The sequence below is a fragment of the Lepeophtheirus salmonis genome, chromosome W (genome assembly GCF_016086655.4).
Source record: "Lepeophtheirus salmonis chromosome W, UVic_Lsal_1.4, whole genome shotgun sequence".
NCBI classification, from domain to species: Eukaryota; Metazoa; Arthropoda; class Copepoda; order Siphonostomatoida; family Caligidae; genus Lepeophtheirus; species Lepeophtheirus salmonis.
This window is the reverse complement of record NC_092585.1, coordinates 245,319-272,594: the sequence shown is the minus strand read 5'-3', so window position 1 is coordinate 272,594 and position 27,276 is coordinate 245,319. Positions and strand designations below refer to the sequence as shown.

The 27,276-nt window shown below is 33.4% G+C and overlaps 3 protein-coding genes and 1 long non-coding RNA gene across 6 annotated transcripts in view; 2 read left to right on the top strand and 2 right to left on the bottom strand.

Moving 5' to 3' along the window:
* LOC121131300 (two pore potassium channel protein sup-9-like) overlaps nucleotides 1–27,276 on the top strand; it is a 194,708-nt gene that overhangs the window by 115,104 nt on the left and 52,328 nt on the right. The window lies entirely within an intron of this gene.
* Nucleotides 459–9,431, bottom strand: LOC121127735 (uncharacterized). Its single transcript, XM_040723215.2, has 2 exons — nucleotides 5,517–9,431; nucleotides 459–5,465 (listed from the first exon to the last, which is right to left on the bottom strand). The coding sequence occupies exons 1-2, from the start codon at nucleotides 7,009–7,011 to the stop codon at nucleotides 3,628–3,630; spliced, it is 3,333 nt and encodes a 1,110-aa protein (XP_040579149.1). The 5' UTR covers nucleotides 7,012–9,431; the 3' UTR covers nucleotides 459–3,627.
* Nucleotides 10,113–14,553, bottom strand: LOC139907387 (uncharacterized). Its single transcript, XR_011783951.1, has 3 exons — nucleotides 13,164–14,553; nucleotides 12,960–13,099; nucleotides 10,113–12,897 (listed from the first exon to the last, which is right to left on the bottom strand). It is a non-coding gene; the product is annotated as an uncharacterized lncRNA (long non-coding RNA).
* On the top strand, nucleotides 16,072–18,617 carry LOC121127771 (transcription initiation factor TFIID subunit 8). The gene is made up of 2 exons (XM_040723254.2): nucleotides 16,072–17,359; nucleotides 17,414–18,617. The coding sequence occupies exon 2, from the start codon at nucleotides 17,734–17,736 to the stop codon at nucleotides 18,466–18,468; it is 735 nt and encodes a 244-aa protein (XP_040579188.1). The 5' UTR covers nucleotides 16,072–17,359; nucleotides 17,414–17,733; the 3' UTR covers nucleotides 18,469–18,617.

Genomic DNA, 27,276 nt, shown 5'->3' with positions numbered 1-27,276 from the left:
GCAAATTTCAAAAAAATCTTATACAATAAGACGTAAACGTCAGTTATACAATAAGCAGGTCAAAATGCTCCAAAAATTCGTCTGAAGATGATGAGGAAAACGAAGAAACTTTAATAATAGTTGATAAATGAAAAGATAATAACTACACCTACATACGTATTACTTTTGCAATTGTACAGCAATGAAAATGAAAACAAGTTTTATTACGATTTTAACAGAAGTATCCATCTTGTTCATTAAGGCTCTTACAGCAACAATTTGAAGCTCAGTGTCTCCAGCTATTGATAATTTAATTACTCCGACTAGGTGGAGTTAAGCATCCTTAATCAAAAATATTCGAATCCAACTCAACACCTCTGACTAAGTCATCAATCATTTTTTTTTTTTTTCCAGATCATAAGTCGAGTTCAATTTAAACAATTTTATAACTGGATTGTACAAACTGATAAAAACAAGCATTTAAAAATTAATCATTTTATTAATAAACAAAACTGTATTCGAGTAGAAAAAAGTAAATAAAAATCAATACATTTTCCTAATTGGAGTCCAATGTAAACGATGCTATTACATTTCAAGATCTAAGGATGGAATGAAAAGATGTGTTTGGATGGAATGAAAAGATGTGTTTGGATTTAATTCCTACATGACGCATTTTATGGAAATGAATTAGTTCTGAACCAATTTTGAAACTATATTGATTGTCGGAAATAGGTGAAGAAAGGGGAGAGGAAGATTGAATGCGTTGTCTCAGGGAGCCCACGTTAAGATGAGCACTCTTCTTGGGACCTTTATTCAAGCCGCAGATATAGGAGTTGAGAGACTCATCAAACCGAGGTTTATGTGTGGCTTGACACGCCCCTCGCCCCCTCCTGGATAAAGACGAACAGGACGTGCACAGATGCCAGTTACATAGTTTTGTATATGAGAACACGTCCTCGGGATCCTACGCAAGCCACCTGTCGTTCATGTGACACCTTGGCTTCCACGGATATCTTCCCGTCCTAAAAGAGGCACAGCCTGCTTCAGCGACAAGAAGAGGCCCAAAGGACTTACTGGATTAGTGCTTCTTAATTGCCTCAAAAAGCCCTTCTTCAACTTTAACACGTAAAAAATGTACAACCGGATCTGTTATAGGTTATAGAGGCCCTGTAGACCAGTCCAAGTCATTGATCTGATCGCTGATTGCAATTTTTTGGTTCACTAAGAAGGTCATGATGCGATTCCTAGTACCAGATCTTGTGTGCTTCTTATTGGTAGGGGTCCTCCCGAAAAGCCTCACATCAGGGAGCTTCTGCGCGATATGATAAGTTAAGACTTCCCATCTCATGAGTCATGATAATTTATTAAACTATTTGTTTATAGAGTTTCTTCTTCTTTTCTCTCATCAGAAGTATAACGGTTTTTAAAGAAGTTGGTTCGAACTCTTTATAAAAAGGTGCAACACTGATGTTTGATATGTTCTATTTTAAAATATATTAAAATTCAATTAAATGCTCTCATTTTACACAAATGTATGCAAAAATACATTACAAATAACTTTAATTGCGGGTGGGGCCGGGGGGAAAGACTCATTTTAAATCTTAAATTATATGTGGAAGATACATTTATGGATGAGGGCGAAACTGTCCGGGGCATAACATCCTAGAAGCTTCAAATATACATAGTAAATATGCTATAAGGCAAAATTAATTCATAATATTCAGTGAAAAAATAAAAATGGCATGCACTCAATGCTGTTTATTATAATATTAATATTATTAATCAAGTAATCATTCTTTCTCCCTTCGATCCTCTCTTTCTTTCTTAATAAAGATTTAAGTTATATATTGTACATCCTTTGCCAAAAAAATGACTCCTAACTTTAACGGATAAAATATTCGATCTAAACTTTACTTTTGGTATTATTTTTTTGTTATTGTTTTGTGTAAAAATGTTAAATGTAAAGTCTGGAGCAATTCCAGGTTGAAAAATAAATATACTCTACGTAAGTTTTTTTAATCAAAAACATTTTTATTTCAGTTCAAAAATGTTGTCTTGGTGGAAGACATACTAATTGTAGCACGTGACTTCCGATAGATTTTCCGATGCTGTTGAAATAAAAAAGGAGTAATATTGTACAAAGTCAATTAAGTTTTGCCATTTGATTTTTAACCATTAAAAATATACATCCTCTACACGAGGTTAAATGACCCTTGGTTCACTCCAGATATTAGTAGAACCAAGGACTCCTGTAAGAGTCCTTGGTAGAACTCATTGGCCTAACTTTGTTCTAGTAACATTGTTCTCATCACTGTTTATAGTTATAGTTGACAGAAAAATAATGTAATTAAAGAACGAAGCTCAAGTATAATGAATTTATTAGTAATAACTCTAAGAATTTTTTTTATACACATATGTTAATTGTTAAAAGTAAGAGCTAAGTAATAATTTACATTTTCAATTTTTCTTTAGAAAAAACAAAAACAACAAGAACATTCGATAGGACTGTAGTGTGTAACAACAAAAAAATTTACATACCAATCACAATTTTCTTCAGAAAGAATGAATGAATGATGAGAGAAATATTATAGAGACAGAGAGAAAGAAAGTTTAAATATTAGTTACTAAATCGTAAAGTGTTTCGAATGACAAAGATATTGTATAATACACTACGACTTAAACGTCTAAACAGCAAAACAATAAATATCATTATTACACACCTAAATGCTTTTTATATGATTCGACGCCCCTTTAAATACTCACACAATTAATTGTAAGCTACAACATGAACTATTAAATAAACACATTTGATACAAGATCTGATAGAAGAGAGGGGGATACAGAGATCCTTTCCCCAATATATGAATAGTATTATAATTATAATTAAATTGTTGAACAAGTTTATTCATGTACAAAAAATATGAATTCATGTCACTTTTATCTTCCCCTTTCATTATTTGATTGAAAAAAACAAAAAAAAAAGAAACAGTCACTGAATTAGAGATATTAATATATGCATCTGACAAGGTAGGATATACGTCAATAAAACAAGCAGGATAAATGAGTGATTTACTATAATAATAATAATAGATATTCAGCTTATTATCAGAATAGCTGTTGGTCCCCTTCTGATACCTATATTAATTATAATAAGTATTTATCAGTTATTGCCATTATATATGTATGAGGGGGGCTAAGTTCTCCATAAAATCACAAATCACATTCTATATAATATATATAAATCATTCAGTTTGATATTATTTAAGAAAACACGCGTATGTATTCGAAAAAGGGTCGATACATCATTTCATGATTATTTTCTTATGATGGTTGTATGTGATGACAATGATATTTAATGAGATGGTGCTATGCAATTTAGCATATTATTTATACATATATATATATACGTATAAAATTAATCAGAAATATTCGTAATTGGGTTTGTTGTTACAATAATAACCCAGGGGTGTTGTTGGTGGTGGTGGGGTAAGGCGTGCAACTTTTTTGGTAGATTTTAAAATAATAAAAATAAATATGTTCTTAATTTTTGTAAAATAAGATATTAGGGAAAAAATAAATAAATAAATAGAAGAATAAATATAAATTAGTTAAATATGTTTTTTATTTCTTGTGGTACTTATAAATTTTCTACTTTAAAGTCTGTTTACGTTGCTGACGCACTTTAATCTGGGAAATGCCTTGTTTTTGTGGAGCTGCTGCCAGGATGAGTTGTTGATGTTCTTGTGAGGCTTTAGAAGAGAGTTGTTGTTGTTGCACTTGCTGTGTTTGCTGTTGTTGAACCTGTATAGCGACTAAATTAGATTCATTTAATTGTTGTGGAGAGGCAGGAATAGAGGAGGAAGATGATAAAAGTCCAGCTTGCTGAGGTGATATGTCATTGACAACAGGGCTCTTGAGGGAATTGATAACTACTTGCTGGGACTGGCCTGAAGATTGAATCCCCCCTGTTGATGGTCTAACAATGGATTGTGTTCGAACGATTTGAATTTGCCCCGTATTTTTATTTTGACTGTTAGGTACTTGTAAAAAAACGGGTTGTCCGGGTCTAACTTGAAGCAAAGGGCTTCCACTCGTTACAGTCTTAATTTGGGACGTCACAACAGGTTTTATATTTGGCAGGGATGAAGTTTGTTGAGGCAATTGAATTATGTTTCCAGGACTTTGAAAAAGTACTGTTTGATTACCACTTGATACGATTTTAGGCAAGTTTACTTTTTGTTGACCCTGAGCAATCACATTTCCAGCCGAGTGAGTAACAAACACATTAGGACTAGAAGATACACTATCTGTATTGTTCGCTCCTTCCGAAAGATTAACTGATAATGTAACTGGCGAAGGAAGACCTTGTATTGATAATTGTACAGGGATACTCGCAGATGAGGATGTAGCGATACCACTAGAATTGTTAACAACTCCACTTTGAAGAAGGTTCTGTAAGCTGACAACATTGGTTGTCTGTTGCGTTGTTTGTTGCGCCTGAACAGAACCGCCGTCAATAAAACCATTAACAGCCCCTTGAACAGGTAAAGTGATCATAGATGAAGTAGGAACAGTGCTTAAAGGTTTGGAATGCCCTACAATAGGTGTCTGAGAAGTCGATAATTGTTGTTGTTGAGGTCTAGAAGAAGATGAAATTAAGCGTGGTGATAGAAGAGGACTATGTCGAACTGAAGTCCTAACAGGTTGAGCAGGCTGCTGGAGTTGTTGGAGTAATGGAGACATTTTTGTTGAATAAATCGTAGTCTGTGAAGTAGTTACACCTCCGGTAGCTGCAGGTTTTGCCAAGAGAGCGGCAAGAGTAATATCATTAGTTGAGTCTGTACTAGCAGCAGTAAGTGGAGAAGGCGTTGTTGACACTGCGGCAGAAGTAGTAACTATGGCCTGTCCACTAACAAGTCTTTCTAGTAAAGTACTTCCAACTGAAACAGCTCCAGAAGGAGCAGGACTATCAGCACTAGGAGTATTGGCTAATAAAGCCTGTAGTCCAGGAGCATCATGACTAAGTGTCTTAATTCCCCTAATCTTTGTTTGAGAGGGAGTAACCATCAACTTTGAATTTTGCTGCGCCGGAGAATAACTAGGTAAAGAGCCTTGAGTCAAGGATCCACTAATAACGGGGCGGGATAAATCAGCTGATATAGGTGACACCTTAACTGCATTGGTGGAGATTTGTATTTGTTGTTGTTGAACGGCTTGAGCATTCAGGATTTTATGAAGGGAGAGTTGTTTCGACACTAATTTAGGATTCGAAGGTTGCACTTTGATGGCGTTTGAATTAGCTAAAGATGCTTGAGGAACTGGCCTTGTAGGTAACTTAGCAAATGTCTTCGAAGATTTATTGGCCTCAAATTGAGCAGATTCTTTCATGAGAGCTTGCTTGATTGCGGATATCTCCATATCCTTCTGTTGTTGTTGTTGAGTCGCTAATGAAGCTTGAACAGTAGTGTTATTCTCGTCAGGAAAGACTGGAATGATATCAACGGGTTGAATAGGAATTTTATTTTTAATTACAATACCGGTAGTAGTCGTCGTCCGCTGCAATTGTGTCTGAAGAATGGAAGCAACGATGTTGCTGTTATGATTATTTTGCTGATCAGAATTCGTAACTGAGGAGGAATTATTGAACTGTATGATTCTTGTTTGAGGTTGCTGCTGTTGTTGGACAGTCTGCTTTTGAGTGGCATTGAAGACTGTATTGTTACTACTTTTCACAAGGATTTTGTCCCTTTCGTTAAGTCGTTCTCTCATTCCAGGAGTGTAAGTGACTCTAGGAGGTTGATTGGGAACACGATGTGTTATCTTGACGGATTTTCTCCCTTCTTCAGTAAATATCTCTGTAAATTGATTAATATATCGTAGGGCATGAGGCTGTGTTCCTAAAACGAAACGACAGGTGGACCCCTTATTTTCATTTTCTCTATAATCTCTTTCAACATAAAGTTCTCCAAGGTACTCATCGTTGGCTAGTCGTTGATATATTGTTAATCTTGTATGGTAAACCCTTGCCATACTTATCTCTGCTGTCTCCAGAATATACTCTTCAACAACATGAGGCGTCATGTCATTGATTTCTGCACGTTTTTGAATTGTCCTTGCTCTTTTACTCACATCCGTGGATGTAGGGGGTGTCTGTGATTGAGTAAGATGGCTAAAGAGAGACCCATTACGAATAGATGCTCTCAAAGAAGCCTGATGCTTTGCCAGCGTCTCTTCTGGAGAAAGACCTCCTTTAGCACTTCGTTGAGAATTAATAAAGTCTAAGAGCGAATGATGTGGAAAGGGCGATGCCGGAGATTCCTTCCGCCACCGCCTTTTTCGGTGAATTCGACTTAAAGGGACGGTATTGAGCTTTTGCCTTGAGAGTAGGGATTTTCTGGCGACAAGTGAAACCACGGGATTAGGATCTAAACAAAGTGGACCTGAAAGAAGAAGGGCCAGTTCTCCTTCGAGGGATAATTTTTCCTCTGGGGACCAGCCACAGGAAATGAGATTGCTATCACAGATAATACTTTGGGTACTGGGTCTGAGTAGAAGCGTTTTGAAGGAGGAGCAACGACGCACTTCCGCCAAAACACAGCCCTCCATCCAGAGTTTAGGTTCCAATAAATCCAACAGAATAGGAGGCAATTCCTGACTTTCGAAATAGTTTAATAAAGGATCATCTGGAGTGAGTCCCCCGAGAAGAAGAGTTTCCTCCCCTTTCATAAACGTCTTGAGGCAAATGAGTCCATCAGGTCCGAGGGTAAGGAGGAGACGAGATAAACTCGGGTCGGAACGCAGCAAGTTATCCAGAAGATTCCGGCACGGATTCACATGCGAACAGACACGATCCTCTTTCAGGGACTCCCGGACATGAAGTCGAAGGAGTCGTTCTTCCAAAGATCGTCTGGGCCCATCCTCCTCTTCTGTTGTTGTCGTCATGGACTCATCTTCGCCATCACACGAACCACCTTCCGCACGCTCCAATGTTGCGTCCGCCCAACTTAGGAGACCCTCCCATAGCTGAGACATTCCCGCCACTCAGATTATGACCACGATTAATATCGCTTTTCTCGAAAATATCCACCAAATATTTATTTATTTATTATTCTTTTCACATTCTTTTCCTTTGCACTTATTCAAAGTCTCTTCTTTTCTTTTCCTTCCTTTTCTTCTTTTTTCTTCTCCTATCCACTGCGTACTACTCGATCAAGGACTCGAGGGAAAGAGTGGGCCAAAGGTTAAACCAAGTTGCGAAACGCGACCGTCAGCCTGAGGAGATACAATGGACCATTGTCAATAGTGCAGCGTTTTAACACTTTTTCGCAAGATGTCCCATTTCATATGACGTCACTCGGTCATTTTTCTTACTATTGATCGTACGAAGGAATACTAAAACTACTGGAAAGGAAAATATCGCCCTCACACAATGAGGCCGACTCCCACTTTTCCTGTAACTACAAAAATGAGAAATGACTAGTATGATTAATGAACATTTATCGTATAAATATATCCTACCCGTAATTATGTCTCATGATCTTAAATGAATCAATTTCTCAACTTATAATTATATATATCCTTTTAACTTAATAATTTCATTTTATACCCAGACAAATTAAAGGTTAATTTATATTACCTTCGATATTCATTTAGCATATTGTTTTTTACATTAGTTAAAGAAATAGTTTTTATTCTGTATATAATAATAAAAATATAATATTGGAAGTACAATCATCTGTTAGGTCGAATGAAGTTAGGCAATGTTTTTGTTGTTGTACTGATGATGGCAAATATTTTATCTTCAGTATACAACGCAAAATTCTTCATCACAACGTTGAAAATTTATCAACTATTTTAAGAATATAAGTAGAGAAACAGTGACCAGATTTGCAAGTTGAAGATATTATTTCATGGGGTATTGGATAACACACAGGGTTAATACTCAATTACTGTTAGGTCATATCATAGTTATATTTTGTGTGACGTGTAGAATTAAAAGTTTTTGAATGATGATTGTGATATACATCCTACAATATAAATACTATTCCTTGCTGGTGTTGAAGAACCTCTAGAGAAAGTTATATAGAGGGGAGATTTCGCCAAAATGTTCTCAATTTGCATATCACATTGATCTACTTTCAGGGATAAGATTTTAGAAACTATTCTTCCTTTGGCTTTGTATGGATCGACTTGAACAAGTTTAATTTACATTTAAGTAGTATTCTTTGGATATTTCTTAAATAAAAAGTTTTTCACTAAAGTACAACTAAGTATATCCATTAAATTCTTTATGCTTATATGGCATCACAGATTGATTAGAAAATGCAGAATTCACTTGTACATATATATATATGTATTTTTTTTCAATGACTAGAATCATTTAGTTATTTTAGAGAAAGATATCTTCATTCGATACATGTACCATGCTAAATATTTCTTGTTATCTACAGGCCATTCCTGTTATTGTAAATGATAAAACCGTTTTTATAAGTTTCATTTTCCTTTCCGTATAATTTTCCATTAGAGTATTAACAACAAATTTTCCTCTGACAAACTCTACTCTTTGGCCAGAATTAATCTCGTCGATGATTATTTTTACATTTTTTTTCTCTGCTCTTCAAATTCGTGATTTTAAGTAACTTATCGTGGATGAAGGTAATCAATCCTGTTTCTACATTAATCACACTGGATACGGTACTAAGATATCTGAGAGACGGAAGTGACGGAGCATTGTATGTATATATTTGCTCGTAGAGGCCTGAACTGACATTGTGCCATATCGAAGCAACGGAAAGGAGTCCAGGAGAATATCTTCTACCTTTAGGTTGTTTGAAAAGATGATACATTTGCTCTATTATGAATAAGAACTTGGATATAATTTCTGTCGAGTTAAAAATTAAGAAGCTCTTCACAAATGTATCTTTCTCTGTCTGACCGTCCGTGAAGCCCAGAAAAGTGGCAATGTTGATGGCTCGTATCAACCGTATCTCTTGATATGGCCCTAAGCCATTTGGTTAGGATTTTGGAGTCTTTCATGGTTAATTTGTGAAAGCTCACATCCAGATCCTTTGAAATGCCGTCATAGCCTTGCTTGCATCCAGGAGCAGAACACTTATCACCATTATTAATTAAGTAATAACAAAACAAATTAATTAACTTTTGTGAACCACGTTCTCCTTCGTTATAATTTATAAAACAAAGGAAGAATGTGTCAGCCTCTTCTTGTACAAAAAAAGCTAGCACGATTTTAAGACGCACCTCCAGTTGTTTTTAATATTCCTTGTTCTGACGTAGGCTGAGATGTAATAATTTATAAAGGGGATGATAATTTTGGTAAGAATAGAAAAGCGTGCGAGGAGAAGAGAAGAAATACTTATGGCATCATTGATTAAATAATATACATCTTCTTCTATTAATTAAGAACGTTATCATTCCCGCCTTTATTATTCAATATTAATATAATATTAGATGGTGAAAGTCGATAGAGAACTGAATAAAATGCCTAAAATAACGTTTCCTTCTGTCTGGATTTCTGAAAATGTTTTTTTATCACTTAAGGCTTAGCTATGGTTGATAGGCTCCAAGAAATAGTGTTCAGAAAACTCATAAAAGGCAAAAACAACTGCTTAAATGGTCACAACAACAGGGGTAGTTACATTGGGTGTAGCATTATAATTAGTAATTGTGTATATCCTTCATGATAATAGTATGTTGTTATATAAGCATAAATAACGGGGAAAATATTTTTTGACGCTCTTAATAAGGAGTAATATCGCCGGACATTACTCCATAATTAGCTTTTGCTCTAAATCTTTAAGATGGATTTATTTCTAAAAATTTTTTTATTAGTATATTTATTGTCTAATTTTATGATTTTGACATTTACTTTATTATTAATAATTAGTTAGATATCATCAGTAGAGATATATCTATCCTGTGTATATAGCAACTTCCACATGAAGAAGAGGGGTGATTATATTTTTGATTAAACTCCACGTCTCGCTTGTGTTTTGCAACCTAAAGTTATGACATATTTAACTGGATTCTGGTGAACAAGAAACTATTATTTGGATCAATCTATAATTTCCATATTCTATATATATAATTTTTTGTTATTAGTTATATGATTCCAATTGTTTAACTTTGTCTATTTAACTTAAATGTTTAATGGTTTATTTTTTATTATGTTGATTATATTTAATTAAAGCCTTCTTTTTTAAACTTGGAACTTCAAATATATTTCGAAATACTCTACTTTGTCGTTTCATTAGCTATTATTCTGAGAATAAGGTTAATAATGAATTACAATTTCATGGAGTGTGACGTTATAAAATCTACTGTAACGGATAAAAAACGTCTATGTCAACGTAGTATATATTCATTAAACATTTTGCTAATAAATACTTTCGTTATACCCTCAAAAATAATAATAAAGCAGGCAGATGATAATCACATCAGTATTTTAAACAATGATACCATATGTATTTTTTCACCCTTCTCCTTGCACGCGTTTTTCTCTGCAATATTATCAACTTTACGTATATTTTTCAATGTAACAATTTAAGAAAAGTATTTACAAAAGTATGTTGTGAGATGATAGATTACGAACTAATTATAATTAATCAAAATTGTTCTAATGGTCATATTTTTTAAGATTTATTTTTTAGCATTTGTTGCCAAGTTTTCAATATTATGACCCAAGAATTTGTCAAAAAAAATAAATGATAAAATTAATTTGAAAAGGTTGCACGGCAATGTAAAATCTTGTATACAGAATAAAGAAATTGTTAAACTTACTTCCCAATAATATATATGTATGTATGTTGTGTCTTGTTATATTATGATAGTTGTCACTAATTCCTTAATTTATTTAAAATAATAAATAATAGTTGTTAAAATTTTACCACCTCTTCTTTTTCTTAATTGAATTTTGTTCCTTTTTTATATGCGTCAGACTTATGCCGGAATGAATAAAAAGGCATAGGCGTTCCATGTTTTAGACTTCCATGCCTCAACCAAATTCTAGAATATTGCTACATTTTGGTAAACATATTTGTCGACTTAAAAGGAATCTCTGATCACTGCTAAAAGACCTGAACGTATCTCACTTCCAAATAAGATTCTTTAATTTATGAACGAAGTTCATTTCTAGTCGAAGGTATTATGATAACTAACGGTAGTTGAGTATTTACTTTTATTATTTTACTTGATTTAAGGTCATATTATAGTTATATATATATTGAGAGAAGTGTAAGTTTTTGGATAATAGCTGTGATATATCCGACAATATTAATGATATTCCTTACTGATGTTGAAGAACCTCTAAAGAAAGTTATATATTGGGGAGACTTCCCCAGAATGTTCCCAATGTGCATATCACATTTCAAGGATAAGATTTTAGAAATTATTCTTTTTTCGGCTTTGTATGGATCGTGATGAACGAGTTGAATTGTGGCAAATAAGGAAACTATTTACGTTTAAGTAGCACCATTGAATATTAAAGTAAAATAAATATATTCACTAAATTATTTTTGTTGATATGGCATCACAGATTGATAAGACAATGAAGAATATACTTATATATATATATTTTTTTTTTCCAATGATTAGAATCATTCAATTATTTCAGAGGAAGACATCTTCAATTGATGCATGCATGTACCATGCTAACTATTTCTTGGTAAGAACAGGCCATTCCTGTTATTGTGAGTTATAAAAATAAGTTATAAGTTTTATTTTCCTTTCCGTTGAATTTTCCATTAGAGTATTAAGAATAATTATGGTTATATAAAATACTATTATGCGCAGAGGTGGAGATCCAGGATGGTAAATATTTGGGGATACCAAGTTATCCCTACTCTGAAAACAATTATCTGAATAAATGTTTTTAAAATTGTGGATCGCATCGATGAGGAGATGAACATTGAACTATCATAAGAGTGAGGAATTGAGGTCTGAAGATTACCTCCACACAGATTACGGATGTATAATTTTATATTTACTGCGTGATTGTCAACAGACAATACCACAACAGTAAAACCTATTTCCCAAAGAGTCCTCATGAAAGAATTGTACTGATTAAATAGTAACTTCACAGTTAAGTTTATCACTGGAATGAGGGCTACAGCTTCCATATATTTCCCCGAGACTGACTTGATAATGAGACTGAGTACATTTTTAGAAGTTTGATTATTTGTAGTTCCCACAAATTTTCCTCTGACAAACTCTCCTCTTTGAGCTGAATAAATATCATCGATCATTAGTGTTACATTTTTTTCTCTTCTCTTGAAGCTTCTCATTCGTGCTTTTAAGTAACTTGTCGTGGATGAAGGGAATCCTGTTTCTTACTTAATCACACTGGATACGGTCCTAAGATATCTGAGAGACGGAATTCACAGAGCATTGAAGGTATATATTTGATCATAGAGGCCTGGACTGACATTGTGCCATATCAAAGCAGCGAAAAGGAGTCCAGAAGAATATCTAAGCATTTAGGTTGTTTGAAGAGTTGATACATTTGCTCCATTATGAATGAGAGCTTGTGCACAGGATAGATATATCTCTACCGATGAGATATAAATAATTATTAATAATAAAGTAAATGTCAAAATCATAAAATTAGACAATAATAAAGAAAATGTTAGAATTAAATCCATTGTAAAGATTTAGAGCAAAAGCTAATTATGTTGTAATGTCCGGCGATATTACTCCTTATTAAGAGCATCAAAAAAATATTTTTTCCCCCGTTATGTATGCTTATATAACAATATACTATTATCATGAAGGATACACAAAATTGATCATTATAATGCAACACCCAATGCAACTACCCCCCGTTGTTTTGACAATTTAACCAGTTGCTTTTGCCTTTTATGAGTTTTCTGAACACCATTTCTTTCTTATCAACCATAGCTAATCCTTAAGTGATAAAAAAGTAATATTTATTGACTATGTAATATTGGAATACCTAATGATCGTACCCAAGTCTTTAAGTGAAGAAACTAGTTTCAGACAAACTAGTTACGAACCATCCAAAGCTACTACCCCCGTTGTTGTGAACATTTAAGCAGTTGTTTTTGCCATTTAATGAGTTGAGTATCATAATTCTTGATATTTTCAGCTAAAATAGATTCATATTTTATGGTTAGATTTAAACAATTTCGAAATGAGTAAAAATTTTAAACTTTTTCTGATAACTTTGATCGTAATTTGGTGTGGATGACTCTAAACATGCTGAAAATTATCTCAACTTCACAATTTACAATGAGGGTATTTCTATAAATGACATCATTAACAACATCCTCCATTAATTTAATGATGGTTCCTCGGGAAGGGATAGGTTTACCCGTGTATTTCTCCATAAATTTGTTGAAGGTAGATGATTAGCAATGGATAAGGGTATATACATGCAATAAGCATCCTTGTGAGATCAAAGTTAAAGTCTGACTTGATGTATTCATCATTAACTTGATCTTGTCATTAAAAATGACACTGCTTTTTTGACCTTTAAACCCTCGAAGGTGGAGTATAACGGCAGAATTGAGCAAACCTGTAGTTATAACAAAAGTTAGCAAACACATATGACAAACTTTTATCATTGTTAATTTTTTTTGGAATTGATTTGTTCAAAGTTGGATTTATTTGGGCTTTAAGACATTTTTTTCAAATTCTCTGGATCTTAGCAAAATATTTCTGGGTAAAAAATCGGTCCAAGCAATACAACTTGAGAGGGTCTAAAACTATTATTTTATAATCTATATGCGTACACCTGCCCGTTTCGGAGTCTATAAGCCACAAATATTTGGCGACGTACAGATTTTATTTTATTATATATAGGATTTTTCCTTTGATTTAATACGGGGTATGACGTCATTAATATGACATTGAAATCGTAAACAATATAAGATAATGTAGCATATTTGCTTGTACACCCCACTAAAAAATTGGATAACACAAAAAATACCAAATCGAACTATACAAGGTTAGACCATCATGTAATCGGTCTTACTAGAATTTTCGATCTGATGTATTGTACCGACTTCTGGGCAAGACAGGCAGATTTTGACAAAATACATAACCACTCATGGTCTATGACGTTACTTTTGCTAGAATTTTCAATTTAATCATACCCACTGCTGGGCAAGAAAATTTTCCACCCATGATGAAAAAAATGAATGTAAGTTGAACAACAACTAAAAATCTATAAAGAGAAAAGAAGGACAAACTATATCGATTTTTAAAATATATCAAAAATTAGTTAAAAATAGTTAAAGTAAATATGCCCCTAATAATAGCTCTATAGAACTCATCTTTAGTTTTAAAAATCAATTGACAGAATTTCGTAAAATTGTACTTAGTCAATTTGTTCCCTCTTACCTGAAGTCCTTCCTTATAAGTAATGAAACTATTATAAATTAAATGCACGTAATTATTAAAGAATGAAGTAAGTAGAATTGAATGGATGATAATTTAAATTATATTTGAATGAGATTAATAAAATACGTCATCCGTCATGTTACTCGTACGTCACAATTCTATAAAAGATGTATGGAATTGTGACGTAAGAATGCAGATTCAAGACAACATTTTTAAACTGAAATAAAAATGTTTTTGATAAAAAAAACTTACACAGGGTATATTTGTCAGCCTGGAATTGCTACAGACATTACCTTTAACATTTTTTGTTATGTATTTAATATGTCCTTTCTGGTTTTTATCTTCTTGTATCTTCGTCTATGTATTATAATTTATAAGTACTGAGTTTTACGTATTATAAATAGTGTCGTCTTTTGTAAATATATTAGAGTATATTTAGAAGGCACATGAACATATAAACAGTGTAGTTTCATTCCTCCACGCCATTTCTTCCTCTCATCTCTCCCGGTCATCCTGGATATCTCCACCTTTTAAAGAAGTTTGACTCTCTCGCTCGTCAAGACGCAACATTGGTGACGAGGATGGGATCAGGATCACGTGACCTCCCTGATGTGGGATCATCGGCGAAGCTAGCCCTGTTGGAGATGGGTAGCCCTTTTTCGTCGATGGGGAGAACGCTCGTTCGTCTGCGGAAGGCGGAGCAATATGGACTGTGCCTATGTTTGGGCCTCGTGGAGGAAGGAAGAGAACCTTGGTCACTTTCAAGAAGTGAAGTGTGTGTCCGGATCAGGGACCACATAATTAAAAATGGGTTTAGTCCTACACAATTTTGGTTCTCTACTGTTCCTACTCTCCCGTTCACATCATTGGCTAATGGATGTGGAACGGTCTCTCTTCTGGATCATCCCGAGTTGGATGAGGGTACATCGAGCAAGATGTCTCCCAGGGACGAGCAGGGTGCTCGGGTCCTTAAAATCTCAACAAGGGTGAATGTTATTTCTCCCAGGGACGAGCAGGGTGCTCGGGTCCTTAAAACTTCAACAAGGGTGAATGTTATTTCTCCCAGGGACGAGCAAGGTGCTCGGGTCCTTAAAACCTTTATGAGGAGTATTGTCCTCCTTTCTCCGGTGCGCGTGCTGAGAGCACGGCACGTCTATGGAGATAAACTTTTGCAGTACAAGGAAGAATGTTTTGTCCTCGCCTGGACATGGATGGAGCGGATCTATAGGCTGCTGTTCATGGAGAGGAACCTGTTTAAGCACCGCCATGGATTTGGTGCTTGGGGGGTGATGTTATGTATTTAATGTCCTTTCTGGTTTTTATCTTCTTGTATATTCGTCTATGTATTATAAGTACTGAGTTTTACGTATTATAAATAGTGTCGTCTTTTGTAAATATATTAGAGTATAGTTAGAATACACATAAGCAGTGTTACATTATTCCTCCACGTGAATTCTTCTCCTCATTTCTCTCTGTCATCCTGGATCTCTCCTATTATAAATAAGCTTGTGTCTCTCCCTCGTCAAGACGCAACATTTTTCCACAAAAAAAATACCAAAAGTAAAATTTAGATCGAACATTTTATACGTTAAAGTTTTTTGCCAAAGGATGTACAAATATATATAACGTAAATCTTAATAGATAATTAAGAAAGAGAGAGAGAGAGGATCAAAGGGTTGAAAAGTTTTTTGCCAAAGGATGTACAAATATATATAACGTAAATCTTAATAGATAATTAAGAAAGAGAGAGAGAGAGAGAGGATCAAAGGGTTGAATGATTATTAATAATATTAATATTATATTAAACAGTATTGTGTCCGTGCCATTTTCATTTCATAACTGAAAATTATTATTAATTTTGCTTTATATAATAATACTATAACTAGTAGTGCAGTTGTAAAAATACATTATATCTGTGATAAATGTGAAAGGGTAATTTATAATAACCTCTTTATATTCACACTAAGATGTAGCTAGTTTAATGGTTTCACATTCGCTTATCTTGCTGAAGTTCATAGAAATTATTAACCTTGGTTTTTACATTATTATTTTGCTATTTTTTTCTAATACACTTAATACCTGCAAAAGTGAAGACATCACTTAGTTTGAAAACGATAAACAATGTGTTAAAAATTGAGACTACTCACCCCTTGATAATTATGGTTCAAAATCAACCTAGAGAATACACACTCAACCCAATTACAAGGAAGGGGAGTACATATAAGTGATATAACATCCCTAATAGAAAGATGAGGATCAACTTGGCGAAGGACGATTTCAGAAATAAGTTTGCTAAGGCAACGGTGAAGACGGAAAATATAGATAAATATCTCAAGACAATTTGGAGCTCGGTCCTGAATCCAACGGAAATGTACCTAAATTTCGGATATCGTCGGGGGTCTTCTTTACTGGGAGACATTTTAATGACGTTTAGATAATTAGTTGAATTATTTTTTGACGATTTACTTTAGAAAACCTTTTAAAAAATATCTACTTTGATTTTGAGCTGTGATCGTGAAGTGAGTCCATCATTTTCGCCTCAAAAACAATTTTTGGGGATTTAAATTGGAAGAGTTAAATAAAATACCACGTGATGTTGTTAAAAAAACTACAACAACGACAAACTATTTTTTTACTCTTTTATATTATTAGGAAAAGATCATGAGTTTACCAAAAGGAATTTGTCATAAAAATTGATGTTTATCACCACGACAGGTTGGGTGATTGGAGCTTGTGCTCCTCCAGAACTCTTTGTCCTTATGTTTCTTTATTGTTCATCAGCTGAACGCTTCAATAAATTGCCCTCGTCATCCTGGAGAGTAAGCACTCTAATCTCTATATTTTATATCTCTATGATTGTGAGTATGCACTTCAGTGAACGCACCTTTATAGAGTCCCAGGTTTTCCCCTCAAGAATGGAAAAATAATGAAGACAGCTTCTAGTTTTATAAGTATTACGAGCTGCGAAAAGCCGCTCACGCTTTTGAGGACATATAATATTCAGGTCTGTCTATATCCGATGTATATTTTTGTGGTATTTTCTCTTCTTCAAAACAAGGTTAATTTTATATTACCTATCCTCTTGTTTTGGAAATGAAGAATTGTTGAGGTTTGAAGATTATAATATGGAAAGTTCTATTGATCAGTTTCAAACATGTACACGTATATTTACGAAATCTCGATAGATGTGGTAACCCGCCTTAAGTAACATAACTAGACATCCGAAATGAACGGTTCGTCTTCTGGAGGCGCCCTGGGATACGAGTACAATGCCAACGGCAAGCAGTTATCATCAATGCCTCAAATCTTCCGTGATCGCCATTTTATCGGAGACTGGTTTTTCGAAGGTAATCCTACGTGCTGGATGTGCTGTGTGAGATGCTTCAAAGTCTCTTCTATGAACTGGGGCGCAGTTCTCGTGCCTTTGGAGACCTTGCATGTCGTAGTCATCCTCTACCCGCGGATGTGGTCGTTGCCATGGCAGAAATGAATGGTCTTCGAGAATGCGCCCTACGCACTGCAAGAAAAACCCTGGGCAACCCTCAGCCCATCTCCATCCTTCACACAGGAAATCGGAGTAAACACTTCAAGACCCATTTCATCCCCGATTACTTCCCTGAACTCCCAGACTCTCACTCCTTAGTTCGAACAGCCACTCACAAACAACCCATCACGGATTATGAGTCTGTTCGTGAAAAGGCCTCTTCTCAGAAACGAGATGTGGAGCGTGCTCTAACGAGGTTCATTGCTAAAACAGGGAAAACTCACTCTCTTTTCAAAACAGATGACACCAATCTATATCCTCTCATCTCTAGTGATCGCTCCATGGCCCCTGAAAGCCCAGATCTACCTCCATATTTGAACGCTCTCCTTTTCAAAGATAAGATATTTGATGAGAATGAAAGAGATTTCCTACCCAAAAAGAGAGTGGAGAAGCATGACCCTGACGATGAAGACATGATCAAGGATGAAGACAGAGAGAAAAAGCCTAAGGAGGTTCTTGAGTCCATAAGCAGCTTCTCTGCTGCCATGTCGCCCTCAAAAAAGGAAGCGAAATCTCCTAAAGACAAATCCGAATGCGAGACTTGGAGCAACCCTTATATGCGTCTTTGAAAGATGTTAAGACATACTCCTGTTTCAAAGTTTAAGAAAATACTTCCATCATAATTAATTATAAAATTCATTTATTATCATTCACACTGCTCTCTTTCAATTTCATGAAAAATATATTTATCTTTAAACAAGGGGATAATTATTATAAATACAATCGCATTAATAAAAAGAGGGGCCTATACGTATTCCTTGACTTAATTGCGTTTACTCGGGTCATTGATATTTTATTCTCCGGTACTCATTGTAAAAAAATATTCGCTATTTGTACGCACCATCACTTCCTCCATTTCCTTCTCAATCACTTCACCAATTTCAGAGACAACCGTCTCTTCATGTTCTATAATTTTCTCTACATCATTTGTTTTTACGATAACGTCTGGAGACTGATCTAACTGAACATCCTCATTTTCAGCTTCGATAATTGTAATCACTTCTGTTCCTTCACCATACTCCTCTTCCATATGTTCTTCCACATACTCTCCTATCTGTTTTTCTAAGTACTCGCTTTTTAGCGGATCATCTCTTGCTGTAAAATTCGAGGAACAGTTCCCAACGATCTTTAATGTGGCATCGTCTTTATTCTGACTGATATTTAGTATTCTGAGGTGCATGACCACTTTCAGTGCACTAGGAAAGTTTCCATCGGCACAAATGTCGCGGACGCTGGATTGAAAGGCGTCGAAAGGTGCATGGTTCAGCTTTCTCGTTAGTAAGTAATAACAGTTCTTTGTCTTTAAAAATGAATATAAATCCTTTGTAGACCGAATGGACATAACAATACTATCTTGGAACGGTAGTCGCGTGATTTTATGGTCTATACCGATTAACATATTAGATATTAACCGTTCCATTTCGTCCAAAGCATGGAATTGATCAATGAGTTGGATCCCAAAACCACATGATAACTTTTTGGAATCCAGAATCTTATTAGAGTTCATAACGTCAAACCAATTGTTGATTATAAAGACGGCTTTCGCTTTAATCGACTCAGGATCTTCAGATATCTTGGCAATAGCCTTTGCTGATGACTCTGAAAATAACTGTATGGCAAGAATAATTCTTTTTCGACCACTACCCTTGCAGGTGAGGTGAAGGTCTGTCAATTTACTGTGAAGTTTTTCATCACATAGAGCAATTGCATCATGCGTAAGAATATTTTCAAAATCCAATTTAATAAGAGGAACAAAGCCAGTATTTCCATCCGGTATTTGGAACCCATTATCAATGACATGATTTCGTAGCAAGCGTAGCATATGCAGTGTATCAGCAAATGCATATATGACCCTATCATTTGTAAAGGGGTTAGGAAACGAATGCTGGGCGGAATTTAATTCCAATTCTGATATGAGCTTGTGATTTCGTAAACTAATGGTTGTGGCCACAACAAATATACCATTCTGCTCCAAACACTGAATAATATCAAGGAATAAGCTTTTATTGATATTAGTATCAAATTCGTAGTAAACGGGTTGAGAAAAGTCTTTTACAAGTCCACTGATTATGACGGTTTGAACCTTAGAGTGTGGCCCAAATATGTTTTTGGTAAGCGTATCATATTCACACTTCTTTTTTAATATCATTTCGTTTACGGAAATAACGGCGTAGCGTTCATACTCCTCTTCTGTATTTTCCAATAAGTCCTTTATCCTCTGAATACCATTTTCTTGGAGTCCCAGAGGGCAATGTGTCGTTTTGATCCACCTCTCCAAGGTTCGATTGCTGGGTAGTGCGATAATATTTTTAGAGTCAATGTATTTGTAAGCTTTATTACTAATGGATTGGAGTGCTAATGAAAAGGTAATGTCTTTTTTTGTGTATCCTTTAACATTCGTATAGGGTTTGAGGATTTTAGATGCCTAAAAGAGGAGAAGGAAGAGTGTAACATATTTTTATTCATTATTATTTATATATAATAAATAACACTAGTCAGCACAATGTAACTGTTTCAAAAATCTTTTAAACTCCATATTCAATTATAGTATTCCAAATGGATTATTTCTTCAATAAAATTAAGTTCAAATCAATATTACGTCTAAAATATACCTTTTATAAGCAATACAGTCAAATTCAGATATAAGAAAAATACGCTTATAGTCAATGTTTTCACAAATATCAATTTTTATTACATAAAATACTTCGCATAGACGAAACAAAGTAAAAAATCCGCATAAAGGAAACTTATACTTCCTTTTTTTGGTATCAACTCCATAGGAATTCATGACAATAAGAATTTCCATGAGGATTTGTCCTTTTTTTTATCGTTCAAATCTTAAGCCGGCGCCAACATTTTTGATCTGCATATTTCTATTTAAATTCATTTCACATTGTTTTCCATCAATGCGGATAAATATCATGCATGCCACCCGAAAGCCACATTCACTCTAAGTCATCAATGATCTCAAAAACAGGATCTAATCAAACATGGGTTTCTTCGATATAGAAAGCTTCAAAATTACTTATGTACATAAGTATCCGAAAATTGTGGTTTTAAGGAAAATCCGGATATAGTTAACTTTTCATCTAAAAAATAGCTGTTTCCTGTAATCGGATTTGACTGTACTCTTTTGCAAATGAAACCCTAATTATTTACCCTTCGAGTAAGTTCCTTTGGCGTAAAAACCATTGAAAACCCAAGGCGTTATTCCTCTTCCAACAAAACCCCTAAAATATGGTGGCTTTTTAACCACCAAATTTCATGTTCTCAGAATTGAATGATCGCATATCGAATATAAGCATACATTTGAAATCAGCATAGAATTGTGCACCTATAATAATTGTAAAAATACTCAATAATTTCAAATCGAATATTCTCAAAAAAGAGATTAGATATGAAAAAACAAATTAAATATCCGTTATCAGCTCGTCAAGTACTACTAGAATCGCACATGGAATTTAAAGGATTGATATTATTTTTTACTTGTGTAATGAATGCATCAATCCATTCTTGTATAAGTGATTACCTGAGCAGGAGTTTGCGTTTTAAGCAGAGTTTTATAGACAAGATTATCAACATAACTTTTTGATTTAATATGCTTGAGCTCCTTTTTCAATGTCATAATCTCAGCTCGATGTCGTTTCTTTTCAAGGGTGTACTTTTCTTGGAGAGACTTGAGCTTTTGAAGTGTGCAGGCCTGATTGACTTGATTAATAACGGAAGTGGCCTCATTCGTCAGATCCAAAGATCCATTTTTAAAAATAACAGGACTCATTGTATAGTCATGATGGAGATTGGAGAAGGAATGATGAGAGTCGTTTGGAGATGATGATTGTAGGTGCTTTAAAAGAACGTGTGGGTTTGCGTTGATCACTTTGATTCCACCATGTTTTTTCTTGCCGAGTTGTGCAAGGGAGGATTGGGGAGGAAGTCCAAGGTTGAGAGTAGGAACACTCCCGGGTTTGAGTCTTTTGACCAAGGGAAGACCAAGGAGCTCGTTTTTGAGATCGCGAAGGAAATCGTCTTTAAGAAAATGCGAGCCGCAAATCCGCGCCGTTTTGGGATTCACTTTATCTCGTCCGCAGGATTGAACCCACATGATTTGCAACTCTGGCTCTTTGGGAAAGGAATGATAGCTCACATCACGGGGGTTCGGACAGTTGGCAACGGCACAGACCTGGTGATGTCTTCGCTTTTTCTTCCTGGCCAAGGAGGGAGAAGTTGTAATTCTTGCCGCCGACAGGGACAAAGAGGAAGTATCATTCTATAAAGATAATATTAAACCTTCAATCTTAAGATCCTTATGCAAAACTTACCACTTCAATTTTGTAGACGATTTCATGATCATCATCCATCACAATTGCCAATTCAATTCTGTGCACAAGAAAAACGGACTCGCTCTATATTTAATCCTAGGTATGTTAAAAACGTTGTAGGGGGCGCGCCAAACTATGTCCGCAGGAGAAGAAGCAATTTTTATGTTTTAAAAATAATATTAATTCAAGTCACGAATAATCGTTTATATTTTCGAAATGGTACTCTCAATCCATTTTTCTGTTAACCCTTCTCTTTTATCAATCTATCCCCTGACAAAATTTCATGAAGCTAGCGCTAAGTGTTCATGAAATATTTGTGGTTCATACCAATGTAGTCTTAATGTTTTTATTAATCATAACAATAGTAACTTTTATAATTCCAATTAATTATAATTTTTGGTACATAACTATTAACATAAGTTTAAATATAATCTGTAGTTAAATGTATGTGCTTCAAGTTATGTTAATTAATTATTTTTTTATTTGAAGAAATTTATTTAATTTCCATGAAGATTAAAATGAATTATACATAATACAAGTCACGGATAATCGTATAAATATAATACAAATGTGAATTTTTAATTATACATTTATAATAATAATAATTTTTATTATTGAAGGAACAAAATGTTATAATATATATTAAATATAATACAGCACATTCCTCTTTACTATTTTAATGTAATTTTTTAAAGTTTAAGAATTTATTGAACTAGAATTCACTCTCCTAAACCGATATAATTTTGCATATTGTTTAAATTAATGTCGTTGATATTGTAACAAACACTTGACAGCAGCCACTATACATAATAAAATAATCATTATTACAATCATGATACTAATGATTGTTATAATAATATTGTATAAGTAGTTACTAATTACACCATTATTTCCATTAAAATCTTTCATAAAGCTTAATGTTAATGATTTGGTTTCATTCAAAAATTAATTTATTATTGGAATTTTTTCAGTAAGTAACTTTGTAATATTAAAGGGATATGATCTTGTGATATAGGTTGGTACATCTATATCATAGTTTTCTGTTGTGGAGAAAAAGTTATCTTGTGTTTTTCCCGTACATCCTAGAGGTAAGATGATTATCGAGGGCCTTAATATTAACTTATGTGTATTGTGGCTGTTGTTAATATAATGGATGTCCAATGTAGTTTTGTTCGTGTACAATGTGTAAAATAAAGTCTGCATCTGGCGCCAATTTTCTAATCTTACAGTATTTTTTAATGTTAACTGTATCTGAATATAAAAGTGCCGATATGCATGATACAATATACAATCACATATTTTATCTTAATTTACAATGATAATTTAAATAAAAATAAAATATATTTTATTAATTTATAAAATATTGAAACTTATAATAGGAACAATGTCCCTAATGTAAAATGTTAATATAAAATTAAAAATATGATAATAATTAATATAATTAACAAAAAAAAATTATTCTAATTATTTAATAATTCAATTATTAATTCAAATTAATTTACAATTATAATATGTATGAAATATAAAATATTTAATAATTAATTGTATAATTTCACAACAAATTGCCTTCTTCGCATTGCATACACAAAAAAATATTAAATAATAATTTTCTTTTTTTTCTCAAAACATAAAACCATGGAAATCTAGAACATTTTTTATTCATTCCGGCATGAGTCTGACGCATATAAAAAAGGAACAAAATTCAATTAAGAAAAAGAAGAGGTGGTAAAATTTTAACAACTATTATTTATTATTTTAAATAAATTAAGGAATTATTGACAACTATCATAATATAACAACAAGACACAACATACATACATATATATTATTGGGAAGTAAGTTTAACAATTTCTTTATTCTGTTTACAAGATTTTACATTGCCGTGCAACCTTTTCAAATTAATTTTATCATTTATTTTTTTAGACAAATTCTTGGGTCATAATATTGAAAACTTGGCAACAAATGCTAAAAAATAAATCTTAAAAAATATGACCATTAGAAAAATTTTGATTAATTATAATTAGTTCGTAATCTATCATCTCACAACATATTTTTGTAAATACTTTTCTTAAATTGTTGTATTGAAAAAAAAATAGATTTTGCATTTTCACTTGAAATAATAAAGTTATATAAACAATAAATTTGTGTGACAATCGAAAATAAGTCATCGCTTGGAGTGACCAGTCCTCCTTTATTAATTTGATCTAGGAGCTTGCTTTTCGAACACTCCTCAATTGATTTGTCCAAACTAACTTGAGGAAAACTTTTGAGAACACAAGTTTGGAACATTTTAACCTAAGGATTGAGTATCCTGAAACGGCCATCCTCTAATTCAAAACTAAATATAAAGTCGACAAAATTTTATCAATACAAATCTTTTTTCAACTTGATACTAACTCAACTTCAGTTGCTCTTTTGACTTTTTCCGTTTGTAAGTCTATATCCGACCGATATATATTTTCAACGATACTCTCAACTTCATTCATTAATCATATCTTTCATTGGAGGAAAAGGAATACTCTTCATATGAGCAAGGATGTTCTGGAGAAGGCTTACCGAGGTGATCTTTCTATTCGTTGTGAGGTGATTCACGCAGCTCCGATCTAGGTTGACGTTCTTGTGGTATAAATTGAATGTCAAATCACTATTTATCATCACTGAGAATTCGATTTCGACAAAATCAGAACACAGTTCAGATAGACAGTAAAATCCTCCGTCCTCCTCCAATGAACATTCGTCGGGAATTTTTCATCTTCACACTTAAGACACAAATCAGTAAAGTCAATAACAGAATCTTTAAGGAATAATGATCGTTGAGCTTCAACGATAGCTTCATTTTCCTTAGAAATCCTGGCTGATGTGGTAGCTCTCGATGTAGGCCGTTGACTTTTGACGGATGATAAGTATTTCGGAAGATTGGGGAAAATACTAGGCACTGCAGAGGGTTTCAAATAACGTTTTTGGAGCTTATTATCTTCAACTCCATAAGAAGATTGATGTTTCGTCTTGTGGTCTGCGCTCTCATATACAAAGTCATCCTCGTGAAAATGGAGACCCTTGAATACTTAGAAGGTGCCTAAGTCCCATTGCTGTCCCGTGGAATGGCTCTAAGCCAGACATAGTTACATGTATTATTAGAACCCGCTTCTATATAATCTTTCCTAACGATTCGCAGCATCCACAAATATTTGATAAAATCAATGAATTATCCAAATGCAAGATTTCAAAATATAAATCCTTGAGATATCATAGCCATTCCCCTGTTTCTTGCCTTTCTAATTAATTAAAAAAGAATAGTAAAAGTGAAGTTCTACTCAAACTAACCAAATGATTTCATCGACAGAGGACATATGTCCTAGGATTTGAAAATTTTGATATGATCTGAAGATTAATCATATCTTATCAAATTAAGCTCAGAAATGTATTGTATGATTTCTTAGATGAAGTAATGTGATCATTAAGTACGATTTAAAAGGTATTTGATGGTGATTGTCATACGAAGTTTAAACTATAATGAAATTGCAATTTTTATTTATACCTTTCTACTGGACATGGAAAGTTAAATATAAATCATTTGGAACCAATCATTTTGAATCATGTCGAAAAGTGTTATATTTTATCAAATGGTTAATATTGAACGATTTACTTCCAATGATAAATATAATTTCTTTTAAAACAAAAGGATAGGCTAAATTAGTCAAAATATATTGTATTTTACTATGGAAGGGAGTTTCTGACTGCATATCTATGTACATTGTACACCTTTAATCATAATTAATGAGGTTGTCATCAGAGAAATGAATTTATATATACCTCCATCAATCAAAAAATATACATTACGAATACTCAAAATATTCGTTATAGTATTTGCATGGAAGTTAAATGATATTCAGTAATATTGAATTATTTTTTCATGAAATTTATTTTTTATTTCTTCTCTAACTTCATTATCTGTTGTCCAACTATGTAAAAACAAAAGGATACTAAATTAGTCAAAATATATTTTTGATTTTTGACACTCCAACTGTACATTTGATTTTGACACTCTGGATAACAGTAATTTCTATAACTTTAGCCACTTGTAGCAATATTTAGGCCTGATACTTTTTTTATTCGTGTTCGAAGTCAATACAGTGTTTTTGATCGTTTGAGTTTCTTAAGTAGTTCGTTAGGCTACAATTTTTTTCCCCCCTCTTCAAAATGAAAAATATTGATTATATTCATATGTATCACTTGAGAAAAGGAATTTTAATAAAAATTTTGAAATTCAACAATATAACTTTAAAATTGAAACTTCTAAATCTCTTTGCAAATAGAGAATGTCGTTAAAAAAAAGTAAATTCCAAGTGGCTATAGAGGTAAAAAACGGTTTTTGAAACTTTACAAACATTACTTTTTCATCCAAATACAACAGGAAATCGAATTAGCAGGTCACCCTAAAAATAGGACACCTAGTACACACGTTAAAATAAAAATTAGAAGAAGTTTACTTTTTCTGTTGACCTCTGACCTCCTTAAAAACTCTACTTTATTAACTTAAAATACTATACCTATTACATTAAGCATTAAAGGACTTTCATGATAACGCCATTTGCGAGTCTCATCTTATTGTATATTACATTGAAAATTGATTTAAAAAAACGCAATCATGGATGAAAAAGTAATTTTGGGGGAAAGGAGGTGGATTTTAGCGGACGTATTTAATTTTTTTTTTAAATAAACGTAGTCACTAGAAAGTTTGACAAAATTAAATTAGCTCATTTTCTATAATTAACCCCTCCCCCCCTCTCCTATACTTCAAATATTTGATAAAATAAAAGGTAATAATCTTTAAATATTAACCAATATCAAAATTAAAACTTATGGTCAGTTCTTATTGGATATTAAACAGTCACAATTTCTTACAAAATTCAAATATAATATCTATAAAAATCATTTTGACTACATAATTGTAAGTAAAAAAACTTAATATGAGAAACAAAATAGAAAAGTATGGAATATTTATTGAGCTCCTTATAAGTGAGAATATAAGAATAGTGTAGTAAAATATTAAATAAT